Source organism: Podarcis filfolensis (genome assembly GCF_964270895.1).
Source record: "Podarcis filfolensis genome assembly, chromosome: 14".
Lineage (NCBI taxonomy): Eukaryota > Metazoa > Chordata > Lepidosauria > Squamata > Lacertidae > Podarcis > Podarcis filfolensis.
Genome location: NC_139616.1, coordinates 21,079,066 through 21,092,749, shown reverse-complemented (window position 1 = coordinate 21,092,749; position 13,684 = coordinate 21,079,066). Strand labels below are relative to the sequence as shown.

Here is a 13,684-nt window from a genome sequence, read left to right as displayed (position 1 = left end):
CTTTGCAATCCAGGCTTATTATCAGTAGCCCCTGATATTGGCTCTTCAAAATTTTGGGGTGGGTTTGTTTATTTTGCAATTTTGACAACGAATTGAGAAACACACTTTGCTGTGTCCACTTTACCATAATACCTAAAACCCAATTCCCCTAAAATGAGTTGTAACTCTTTCTTAATCAGTTTATTTCACGCCTGTTGGCCCGGAATTTTCTGTCAGAAAATCTCAACCTTGTTTTGTGCTGTTTTTAAAGCTTCTAGCCCACAACAGACTATTGACAAATGTGTCATTTCTGCTAAAGCCTGGGAAACACTTCTAGCGTCTTGCCCAAACCATCCTTCGTTTGCACCTATAGAGGTGAGGACCTCCCACCAAAACCTCATGTGTGGAAGGAGGAGAAGAGAGAAACGCAAGTCTCCTGGTGTATTGGGAGGGCATTCCAGGCAAACTAGGCCGCAATTGCATTGTACATTTATAGCACCAATGGGAGCTACACGAAGGCAGCCTTACATTTTTTTAGAATATAGGAGAAATAAAACCAGTTGAAATTAACCAGCAAAACACTTAAAATCCCTGCTGATTTGTGGGGTTTTTTTTTAAGTCTTCACTAAGTGCCAGACATACAACAGGGAAGGGAGGCCTGTCTGGTTGGTCTCAGGCAGGGGAGAGTTTCACAGAACTGGACCCACAATATTGAAAACTTGAATTCTGGTGAAACAAAGCCATCCATACGAGCCATTATTTCATTTATTAAATGCTAGTACCAAGAGCACCGCAGGATAGATTTTAACAGCTGATTTCTCAGTACTGCTTGAAACCCAACAATGTGAATACTTTCCAAATGGCTGCTGGCATGGAATCAAGTCGTTTGCATCATTAGACCTGTTCAGTTGGACTCAACCAGGTAGGATGGGGCTCTTAATGTCCCGTCTCCTCCCTCTCAGGAGAGAGACACAGCAATGAGCAAGTTGGACTTGTACCAAGTTGCTTCAAACAAGGGGTCTCCCTCAGCCATGCATCCATCCCAAGAGGGTGTTTTTGGATTAAGCGAGCAAGGGTACACCATGTTCAAAGAAGAATTGGCTTAAAATGGGCTGGGGACTCCCCAATTCAATCTTCCAACCACTCAACCTCAGTTCCTATGATCAGTAATACGGGGATAATACTGGCTTACTTCACAAAGTTTACTTCATGAAATGGAACAGGGGAAGCCGTATTATCGACAGTGAATGGCAATAGTTTTCCAGGATTTCAGATTAGATCTCTCCCAGTCCTTCCTGGAAAGGCCAGCGATTGAATCTAGATCCTTCTGCCCAGCAGAGGCCCTATTACTGGGATATGACCCTTCTCTCTGGTTTCAACATTTGAATACATTATGTAACTTAAAATAAATGAAGCAAAACCCAATCTACCCAAATTTCTCTCCAGAGAGAATGGATTATGTTTGCCCACATCTCATATGAGGTTGGGGGTCTTCCTCATAACAGACCCACAGAGTACAGCCTCCCAACCTAAATATTTCACTCCTACTGATAACATGCCATAAATTTCTCCTTATGTTTGGTGCTGTCCACTGATGCCAGCTGCATCTCCACTACATAATAGAGGCTGCTGCTTTAAAATAATAATCCATAGGCCCCTTCACCATTTCAAAACACACTGCCGTAGTTCCATTTGCTCAACGCCACTGGATGAATACAGGAATGGATGCACTACCCATTATCTGAGCGGCAGGCATGTTCGTCCTAGTTCCCACATGCACATCCCAAAGCAGAAAACAAAAACAAAAGTGTTTTGTTTTGCTTTTATCAGGGGAAGGCAAACTCTGCCACAGGTGATAAGACTGCAAACAGTAGCGACAGGCACAATTTCACCTGTGCACCCAGCTGTAATGGTTACGTAAAACCACTAGGTACCACATTCAAAATCCATATATACTCCAAAAAAAACCCCACCTCTGTCCACAACTGCTTTGATAGACAAGTGAAAGATCCATTTGAAAGCCTGAAATGGGAGAGGAGGGGCATTGTCATTCTAAAAAAATGCACTACATTGCACTTTTGAAGATTTGTCAGCATCATGTAGAACCCATTTCCGCAAAGTGGAGTCTCTCCTATAATGCGACTCTCTAAGAGGAGCAACAGTGCAAATCAAAGGACCTGCATATTCTGCCTCCCTCTCAAATTTCAGGTAACTTTATATCTACATGCTGCACACAAACACACCTAACCGCCATCTGGTTATGTGGTTCTATGATTTTCCACACACACACACCAGGAAGCCAGTACCCAGGGTAACTTCCGTGAAGTTATACATTCAGCATACGGAAGTGTTGATGCTTTTTCCGAGGCTGTCAATGTGTGGTGGTAGGATTTGCATGTTTGTGTTTTTCTCAACGCAAAGAAAATATTATCCGCACATACAAAGCTAGTCTTTATCCATATAGGGTCCTGCCTCCCCTCCCAGTGGGGCATGCTTTTCTTCTTATGAAGTGTCCTGACATGCTATCCTCCCCACCCCCCACCAGCTGCCCAAAGTGGTACCAGGCTATGGTCAGCGCCTGGAAGAAGAGAACACCTAGGGAGTCTGGGTTTTATCCAATGGCATTGCTCAGAAGACACTGAGGTGTCCATCAGTGCAATTTGGAGGGAAACCATTTTCAACTATCCCCCCCACCTCCTTGCACCCCCACAAGAAATACCTCGCCCCTAAATACGCTTTCGAGTTTCCCACAATGTTCTTGAGCAGATTTAGGGAGGGCAAATGATTGAAAATTGTTTCCCTCCCTCTTCCACTGATGCTTCCTTACCATCAGCTAAATTACACCACTGGATACAACTCTGAATATCTCCATGACCTCAAATTCCATCATGAAAGCAAAGATGGGTATAAAAAGATCAGGGATGGGGGACCTGTGGCCTTCCATTGTTACTGGACTATGGCTTCCATCATCCATGGCCACTAGCCATGCTAGCTGCGGCTGATGGAAGCCACAAATATCTGAACAGCCATAGGTGTCCCCACCCCTGCAATAAATATATAACACCTGATCCTTCTCTGTCTTATTCTAGAATTTAGTTCAAGAAGTGGGCAAACAGAATTATCTGCAGTTTCAAGGTCATTTCTACCCAAATCCACACTGGTTTTGAAACCGTGCCTTTTCACAGACAGCTCCTGTCAACGATAACATGTCAGGTGTATGCGTTATAAGAGGTGGAGAGGAGTGTTATTCTTTAACGAAATGCTTTTTAGAAGGGGGCAGAAGTTAACCACCCATGCTTACTTTTCTGGCAGTGGCCGGAAGTCCAGCAGCGATAGCTGTATTCGTTGTTAATGGATGTCTTCTCACAAAGCGGCTTCTCCTCGGCTGTCCCCGGACACAAGTCCCCGCACTCCTTTGGCGGTTTATTCCCCACGATGTAGTTGTTGGAAACAGCATCCAAGATCAGAGACCAGTCCAAGGTAGAGAGGTAACACAGGTCAGAATTCTTTTCGATCCGGATGGCCCCCCGGGTGATGTTCCTCAGGTTGTACAGTCCAATTTCCTTGAGGTTAGTCATCTCAAAGATGACCAATGCGTAGTTGTAGAAAAGGTTCTTGCCGCGGATGACTGTGAGGTTGGGGAAGAGGTCTTTGAGGGTCTCCAAGCCCGCCACACGGAACAGCAGCAGATAGTCTGTGATCATCGTGAGCTTCGGGAAGCGGTAGTGACTGAAGTCCTCGGCTTGGCTGATCAACAAAATTCGGAGGTACCCTTCAATCACCGTACAGTCGTCCAGCTGCTTGAACTGTTCCACATTGTTACGAATGTCGATATTTGGCCCACAAACTGGAAATGATCGGGGGTGGGGAGAAGAACAGAAAGAACAGGATTAAAAAAACAATACATGGACTCCTCTTTAAAGCAACGCTTAAGGTTATAAACAAAATTAAATAAAACAGTTCTGCAGTTTAGAAACGCTCAGGCTACATTTACACCATACATTTGAGTGGCTATCATACTATCTTAAACAGCCACGGTTCTCCCCAAGGATTCTGGGAGTTGTGGTTTGTTCATGGTGCTGAGAGTAGTTAGGAGGCCACTGTTCCCCGCACAAAACTACAATTCTCCATGTGAAGAGGGACGGATCATTAAACGGCTCTGAAATTTGTAGCTCTAGGAGAGTAAGAGTGGTCTCTGAGTAACTCTCAGCACTTTTAAACTACCACCCCCGAAATTCTTTGGGGGAAACCATGAGTGGTATGATATTGCTTTAAATATATGGCGTGGATACATACCCTGACAGGATTTCATGGGTTCCAATACAAAGCATCAGAGACCATTCTTCCCCTCTGTCACACTAACCTATTATGAGTCCTGTAAGTAGTCTCATTAAGCTATTAAAGTTCTTTGAGAATGTCAACAAGAGGAGATCCAGTAGCCACAGTGTACTTGGACTTCCTAAAAACTTTCAACAAAGTACCTCACCAAAAAATCATGAGTAAGCTTAGCATTCATGAAATAAGAGGAGAAGTCCTGGCGAAGCAACAGGAAGCAGAAAGCAGGAATAAATGGGCAGTTCTCCCAAGGGAGGGAATCCCACGCCGCCACGGATCTGTACTGGACCAAAGCTTTTTAAATTCCTCATAAAGAACCTGGAGTTAGGGTTGAGCAGTAAGGTGGCCGTATCTGCTGTAAATAGTTTCAGGCTCCAAGCAAAAAAAAAAAAAAAAAAAAAAAAAAAGGATCGTGAAGAGCTCCAAAGTACTTTCCCCAAGTGAATGAATATAATGGCAAATGCAATTCAAAATAAGAAAGTATATTTGTGAAAGCCACCTTACTTTCAGAGATAATCTCATGGAGTTTGACAGGGCAATGACTGACCAGGAGTGAGACTTCGGGGTCCTAGTGGATAGCTCAATGAAGCTGTTGACCTAGCATGCAGCTTCCATGAAAAAGGCAAATTCCATGCTAGGGATCATTAGGGAAGGAATTGAAAATCAAACTGCTGATACTGTAATGCTGCTATATAGAACGTTTTTATTAGGGGTGGGGGAGAGGGACCAGAGCTTTGTCCTCAACATTGCAATTAAGCCCACTAAAGTTACTATCCTGCTGAGGGCTGGGAGAGGAAGGAATGAGAGATCTATCCCTCTTGCAGCACACAGCTCCAATTCTGGGCACAGAAGCAGCAAGCCATTTGGTTTCTATGCCAGGCACAGCCTGCTAGACAGATCGCACGCAGGTGAGCAAGCAGGTTGGTGGAAGAAGGACGGATCCCAAGCAAGCACTTAAATACACGGTTGATTGTATTTGTTGGTTAGGGAAATGAGGCAGGACCATAAAAGCCACAGCTTGAAGTTGGTTTGCTTCCCTAAATCATAGTTAAACCATGGTTCACCTTGTTCAAGTTTGGAGCAGGCAAGGGACTGCAGTTGGCTGAAAACAGGAGGAAGAAAGAGGCGGGAGAAGCAGAAACGCCTAAGGTTTGAGTACGAAATGCTAAAAACAGTGGTTTGATGTTGTGTCAGGGAGGCCACAGACAACCCAAACCACTCCCTACATCCAAAGCTCCCCTTGGGGTCTGTTTTTTTGTCTGAAGACAAGAGTGACAGCACTGGAAGACAAAGTGAGAATATACCTAGGGCACCTTTTTTAATAGCCACTTAATAAGACTTCACTATTCATTCCCCTGAAGGACCATTTAAGTTTACAATGCATCCAGAGTTTTGAGGTTTCAAGATCAAATTCACATGATTTAGTAAGATTTGAATGTTTTTCAAGAAGCAGTATCTAGCATTTTTGCTTTTCCTTTTTACACCTGCCTTTGCCGTTTCGTCCCATCTTGCCTTCCTTTCAGAAAATTCAACTAACGGCTGCACAACACGTTATTTTTTATTTTTGTTCATTTCGCCCTGAAATTAATCTATTAGAAAGACAAACTTGATCCCAGTTCAAAGAGGACTACAGTTTCTTTTTGGCTGTGTTCTGTTTTCTTTGGACCACATTTTACACACAGAGGAAGTGTGTGTGTGTGCGTGTGCGCGCTTGCGCTTACCGTGGTGAATCTTCCAAAGGACAAAACTGAGGACTACAATGTTCTTCATTCACCATTTTTAGCAAACACTCTGCCACTTCCTTCTAACTAGTACGCAATCCGGAGAATTTATATAACTATGCTTAACCTCTAAAGGAACACAAGCTTTACTTCATACTCATTTTTATATCAGCAGATGGATGGTACGCCACCCAGAGAAGATAATGAGTTACTTTAGCTCTCAAAGAAAATTTTCTTTTCTCTCTTTTTTTTTTAATAGCTCTGATCAACACATTCTCCTTGCCCAGATCGACTCAGCATGTCCTTACAAAGAAGCTGCATGAGGGTACATATATCCTGAATATGTGGGGGGCAAATCCAAGGGCAGTTCAACCTCCATAACCAATAGCTTAAACTTTCAAGCATAAATATGATGGCAAACACTCTGCAACAGGTGTCTCTGCTACGCCCTATCATGACCTTGCAAGTACACTCAAAACTTCCCCGTAAATACAACTACCTATGTTCCCAATTCAAACATGTCCCTGTGAAGTTTCTCCGTATTTAAGCATATCCCCCCACTGACTCCCACTGGAGCCCAGAAAATGGACCCATTCCTACTGGCACTGCTGGCTATGGATGATGGGAACTGTAGTCCAACAACATCTAGGGAAAGACTGCGGCAGAGTGGGGGAAAGAGCAACCAAACTGGTATCTCTTAACCAACCTTTTCTCCCCTGAAACTGAGCATGGAAGAGCCCTGCTGAATCCGGCCAATAACCCACTTATTCCAGTATTCTGTTCTCACAGCTACAAACCAGGCAGCTGTGGGAAGCTTGCAAGCAGACTCGGATCACAAGAACACTCTCTCCACCTCAGGTTTCCAGCAACCAGCATTCAGAAACATTACTAGTAGCCACTGATAGCCTAAACTACATACACACTGTTGGTAGGAGCACGGACAAGCTATCGTTCCCAGGATGTTGCCCCTCTTCCCAGGGAACTCTGGGAATTGTAGCTCTGCAAGAGAAACAGGGGGCCGTCAAACAACTCTCAGCAACTTAACATACTATACTTCTCAGGATTCTTTGGCAGAAATTGACTGTTTAATGTGGTATTATAGTGCTTTAAATGTATGGTGCGCATGTGGCCTTGGTGCAAGGAAGTTTCCTGCCGTCCTGTTTGTTTGTTTGTGTGTATGTTTTAAGGATTCTCTTTAAAATCTCCTCTGAAAAAGGCCCAAGCAAGTGACTACACTTCCATGATCTGTTCCCTTTGTAACCTCAAGCCACAGCAACAGGAAGCACAGCTTTTGCCGCTTCAAAGGCTGCCTTTCAATATGAAAGAGAGAAACAAACAATCAGCCTTAGACCCTCCCCAATAAATCTTGGGAGCAGATCATCAGGAAGTAAGGGGGTGGAGAGAGGTCTGATGAATGCAAAAAGGGAGGGAGGCCCCCACCTCTTATGAATAAACCATTCCTTCATCCAGTGAACTATTAGGGTTAGGAATTCCAAAAATTCAAAGCGTGTTGCATTTCCCCCCTTGCAAACCTAAGCAAGCCGTGGGGTGGAGCCTCAAACTTAACCCTTGCACCACAAGGAGGATTTCTCTCAGGCAAAATATCTGTATGGCCTAACAACAACAACAGCAAAATTTTATTTATACCCCACCCATCTGACTGGGTTGCCCCAGCCACCTGGGTGGCTTCCAGCATACAGTGGTACCTCGGGTTAAGTACTTAATTCATTCCCGAGGTCCATACTTAACCTGAAAATGTTCTTAACCTGAAGTACCACTTTAGCTAATGGGACCTCCTGCTGCTTTTATGTCGCCGAAGCACGATTTCTGTTCTCATCCTGAAGCAAAGTTCTTAACCTGAAGCACTGTTTCTGGGTTAGCGGAGTCTGAAACCTGAAGCGTATGTAACCTGAACCGTATGTAACCCGAGGTACCACTGTATATAAAAACATAGTAAAAGGACACACACACACACACACACACACACACACACACACACACCAATCCTCAAGGAGCCATTTGTGTATGTTACAAGAGTTTCCTAAGCAGGAACTTCCAATCAACTAGATCGACTTTCCACTGTTGCATACAAAGTTAAAAATATTCCACTCCTTATTGGAATTCCGTTGTTGCTGGAGTGGTAGAGTGGGGGTCATGGTACAAACAGAGACCTCAGCAACATGCGGCACTTTATTTAAAAAAATCGCTTTTTCTAAGGGAAGGTGGGGGGGACAAGCCTCATTCTAGGTGCGCACTGTAGGTGCCAAACTTGCCAGGACCCAAAATATCATAAACAGAGAATGGAGTGTTGCAGGAGCACCCAAAGCAACAACAGTTTGGGAAATTTATGTGGAGAATCATGGCTCAGTGTTAGGGTAACCGTGGTGCAACAGAAGACTGTAATGATGTACCTATTCACATTTCTGTTCGGGCATATTTATAATGGGAAAGTGGCATACAAATTGAAATAAATAAACTTGTGTATTTATCTAAAATAAGTAACCACCAAACATGCAAGTCTCCGGCGATCTCACCTCTAAAAGACAACAAATCCAGATAAGGACTGCCCTGCCGGAACCCTTTACGACTTGGTACGCTGAAGAACACATTCAAATGGGAAATTATGAATGTCATCTAGCCTTCAACAACCAGTTCACACAATCAAGGCGCTTGTGAGTGGCCCAGCAACCTGTAGGGAGAGCTCAAGCAGCTCACCATCACTAAGCAGGAGCACTTGCAAGAGAAACTAGTCTCTTCTACCACCCTGGCCACAATCACACCACTACATTTAAAGCCCTTTAGAAAATAGTCATGGTTTCCCCCAAAGAATTCTGGGAACTTCTGTGCATTAAGAGTGCTAAGAGATGTTAAGAGACCGCCCGATTCCCTCACAGGGCTACAATTCCCAAAGTGGTTTAACAATCAATCTCTTGCCAGGGAACTACAGTGGTACCTCGGGTTAAGTACTTAATTCGTTCTGGAGGTCCGTTCTTAACCTGAAACTGTTCTTAACCTGAAGCACCACTTTAGCTAATGGGGCCTTCTGCTGCCGCCGTGCCGCCAGAGCCCAATTTCTGTTCTTATCCTGAAGCAAAGTTCTTAACCTGAAGCACTATTTCTGGGTTAGTGGAGTCTGTAACCTGAAGCATATGTAACTTGAAGCATATGCAACCCGAGGTACACTGTACAAGAATTGTAGCTCAGGGCAGCAGAGAACGTGGGTCTCTTAACAACCCTCAGCACCCTTAACATACTACGGCTCCCAGAACTCTTTGGGGGAAGCTTTTGTATAGTGACTAATTGTATGGTGTGAATGTCGCCCAGAGATAAGGGCCACAGTTCAATGGCATAGCAGCTGCCTTGCAAGCAAAAGCTCCCAGGTGCAATCTCTGGCATCTCCAGGTAGGGCTCCTGGAGAGCTGCTGCCAGTCAGTGTAGACAATACTGAGAAGTGTTAGAAACTCAGATCTATACGGTAAGCTAATCACCAAATGGCACCTTAAACTTAGGTTACGGGCGCCATTTTTTCCCCTCAGGGGGAGTTGTTGTTGTATTCATTTCCATACTGCTTTATTTTTTAAAGAAAAAATCTCAAAGCAGTCTACAACACATTAAGACATCAAATAAAACAAGCCAGAAGAAAACCAACTCAAGCTTCAAGGAAAATATTTCAGATCCTTCTCCAAGTGACATTTTGCTTTCCCCATATTTATTTACCTACTTAATTCATATAGCTGCCCCAAAGCAGATGTACTCTAGGAAGCCAGTGTGGTGTAGTGGTTAGTGTGTTAGACTAGGACCTGGGAGGCCAGGGTTCAAATACCCACTCAGTCATGAATCTCACTGTGTGACCTTGGGCCAGTCACTGCCTCTTAACCCACCTCACAGGGTTGTTGTAGGGATCAACTGAGGAGGGGGTGAACTATGTACTCCTTGGACAAATATAATTGCAATACATAAGCTATTCTGCTTAGCTGCGTAACAAAACTGCAGGGGGTCAGCCAGGTGGAATATTTTTTCAGCCTTGGAAGGGTGTTGGTGATGCTTCTGCCACCATTGCATCCACTTCAGCCTAGGCACAGAAGCTCTGGAGCAAGCACAACACATTAAGTCAGCAAGGGTTGTAGCTCAGTGGTAGAGCATCTGCCTTGCAAGCAGAAAGTCCCAGGTTCAATCTCCACCATCTCCAGATAGGACTGGGAGAAAACCCTACTTAAAACTCCAGAGAGCTGCTGCCAGTCAGTGTAGACAATACTGAACTTGATGGACCCAAGGGTCTGACTTATTCCCTTATGTTGACTTATTCCCTCCCCCCCACCACCACCCTGCAGAGGCCCTTGCGTGATAACTGAGCCGAGCGAACGTCACCGCCTTTGCCGATCCCAGATTCTCCTCCCACCTGTTGAATCTTGCAACACTCATGGCACAGTTGGCAGGGTTGGGAGGACTGGAGCATTACACATCGCTGGGCATTTGAAAGAAAACAAAAGAACTGGGAACAAGTACCCGGTGGAAGCAGGAAAGGGGTGACGAAAAGGTACGAAAAACAAATGCAGAGCCAATCTACACAAGCTTTGCTCTAACAGCCAGAGAGCCTGTGTGGTGTAATGAATGGGAGTGGTAGACTAAGATATGGGAGACCAGAATTCAAATCCCCACTCAGCCATGAAGCTCACTGGGCGACACTGGGCCAGTCATTGGCTCTAACCCTAACCTGCCTCACAGGACTATTGTGGGGGCAACAGGGAGAGCCATGAATGCCACCTCAAGCTTTAGGCCTGGGTGATGTATTGATACATTGCCCAGGACCGGTTTGAGGGCCAGAGAGCGAAGACGCCTTTGCCCAGCAGTATATCATGGCCAGGGCTTGCCTGTGCCTTATGTTCTCCCCTGCCTCCTTTCTCCCTGAGCCAGGCACTGGAGGTGGCAGTTTCACCTTCTGCGTGGCAGGCACTGGAGGCAGCTGAGGCAGTTTTGCCCTGGCGCCTCACGGGACCATGGCCGATACAGCTTGTTCCTCCCTCGACCTGTCAACATTGCAGTGTATTCCTGTATCACAGTGTTTTGCGCGATACTATAAAGCTGGTATCGCCCTGCCCTACTGAGCTCTGTGGAAGAAAGGTGGGATATAAATGCCATAAGCATACAGGCCCAAACCTTTCCCTCAACTCAGATACAGCCACTCCAGTATGAAATCTTCAACTGTGGGAGATCCTTCTCTAAGCTTAGGAGTCATTTTACACTTTAAAAAATAAAAGCGAGAAGTATTTATTTAATACACTGATAGCTCACCTCTAAGGAGGAAACCAGAGTGGCTTATCTTCCTATCCATTTTATCCTCACAACCCTGTCAGGAAGGTAGAGATCATGTGACAGGCCCAAAGCTGTGCAGCAAGCATTATGATGGTGCTATGAAGATTTGCACCTGGTCTCCCCAGTACTAAGGCTGTGCTCCAACCACTACGCTGCACTATTTGCGGCACTTGTAAAAGAGGAAGTTAGTTCCACTGAAGGAAGATGCATAAACACAGCACTTTTGCTAGTGGAGAGGCGAGACACACCTCTTCCTCACCCTCCCAACCCATTTCTATTCAAGCAATGGTGGCACCTTTTATTTGCAAGACCACAGTTTTAACCTTCCGGTTCCTTTCTAAGCAAGCCCAGAAGTCCCATTTGCCTAGTTACTGAGGCGTCCAGAAATACTGTGAAAGCAGATGTCTTATTCAACCCTGCGCAGGATCACTGGCTAAGCTTGCCATGCTACCTCTCATTCAACTGCTGCCCATTTTATTCCCCTCTCCCCTCCCCACCCACCCAGTCCTAGTAACAGGTAGCATAAATTTATTTCCTCAGTTAATCAATTTCCCAGCATGCTATTTTCTCCCTTCCAAGAGAGTACCAGTTCAATGTGTGCCCCCAGTTGCAATATCATGCTACGCTCCAATGGTTACTGTTTACCTTCTGACTTTATGAAAATTTAGCTTCCTCAAAAAACGGGAACAGAAAAAAGTTGCTCTGGTTAAGTTCATTCGCTGGCAAATCAACTCTGGGCTTCCAAAAATGTTCTCCCAGCCACAATATATTTGTGTCAAATTTTGCAAGGTCTAAAGTAGAGGTGGGGGTTGGGACTAGATGACCCTTGGGATCCCTCCCAACTCTACAATTCCATAGCCTATAGACTAAGGCAGAGGTTTTTAAGCTGTGGTATGTGAGTTCCCTTTGGGTGGCTGGTGAAAAGGCTGCAGCACAAATCTATCTGTACTCAACCCCGCACTCACTTTCTGTGATGTAATGATGGAGGACTAAGATGTACACAGCAAGGGGTCCATGGTTCCAAGATGCGCATCTTTTGCTGCACACAAGTCATCTGGCTTGATGAAGGTGTCATTTGCCAATGGGGCACCCAGAAATCTCCATGCAGTTGAAATTGGACCAGTGCTGGTTGCCTGAGGAACTTTGAGCATTGTTTATGGAGGGACGGAGAACTGCCACAATCGCACAGCTTGCTCCCAATCACGTAAGGGCTGTGTGTGGGCCTCCCCTGTGACCACCCTCTGCAGAGCACAGCCCACACTCCCATCTTGGCCTCGGTTAAGAGGTCAAACCCCACTATGAATGTTGGGCCCTAAATACAATCAGGGCCAGGCCCCAGCACTAGACGTCACTTTACATGTAGAGAAGCTCCCATTCCCATGTTGGCAAAGGGGTTCAGCATCAGGGGTTCAGCATCTGCTTTGCATACACAAGGGCCCAGGTTCAATCCTTGGCAACGCGAGGTAGGGCTGAGAGAACCCAGCCCAAAATCACAGAGAAGCACTGCCAGTTAGGGGTTGACAAGACTGAGCTAGATGGACAAACAGGGAAGCTTCCTGCGTATTGGGAATCCATGGCTTCCCCATTCCAAACAGCTCAGGTAGTTGAGGTGAGAGTGGTTGCTCTCCAGGTTTCTCAAGCAACTGGAGCAGAGGTCACAGGGCAATATCAATGGCCACGAGTTTCCCCCCCACCCCCAGGAGTTTCTTTATTATCTAGGAAACACAGAAAACAAGATAGCAGCCCCTTTGAATTTTGGATTGTGCTGATAGCAAGAAGCCAAGAAGGTCAATGGTTTGTTTGCCGTGTGCTGCGCGCCGCTCATTCTGAGCCACCCTTGTCGCCTGCCGCTACAAAGCATTGCGCTTCACTCAATTCCCCTTCCAAAATAATAATGTTCCCTCCCCCCCATACACACAAAAGAGCAAAATTCAAAACACAGCAGATGTAAAGTCATAGCCAGCTGGACCACAATATTGGTTCATACTTCGAAGTAAACAGGGCTATCACTTACGGTGTGCTGTAGCATCAATAGGTTTACACATGATAAACATTCTCCCTGACCGCTTCCCATTCCACCACCACCACCCCCCGCCTCCAATTTTTTTCAATGCTTATTTGTTGGCATCACACAGTTTAATGCTATTTGCTGGCATCACATAGGAGATGAAGTCACCAGGTTCAGCTAGACTCATCTGCGCACGGAAATGGGAGGCATGTGGCTGAGAACGACTATTACTAGCATTAACTCTCGCCCCACCAGGAAAATAGTCACCTCCTTAAATCTTTAAAAGAAGTGCACTTGGAAGTCACATCCAAATTGGTGAAGTTTTCTC

The 13,684-nt window shown here is 45.4% G+C and overlaps 1 protein-coding gene across 1 annotated transcript in view; it reads right to left on the bottom strand.

Annotated features, from left to right (window-relative positions):
- Window positions 1-13,684, bottom strand: part of IGF1R (insulin like growth factor 1 receptor) — a 185,471-nt gene that overhangs the window by 160,201 nt on the left and 11,586 nt on the right. The window contains exon 2 of the mRNA XM_083586238.1: window positions 3,281-3,826. Coding sequence (XP_083442364.1) covers window positions 3,281-3,826 — 546 coding nt within the window. The remainder of the gene's footprint in view (window positions 1-3,280; window positions 3,827-13,684) is intronic.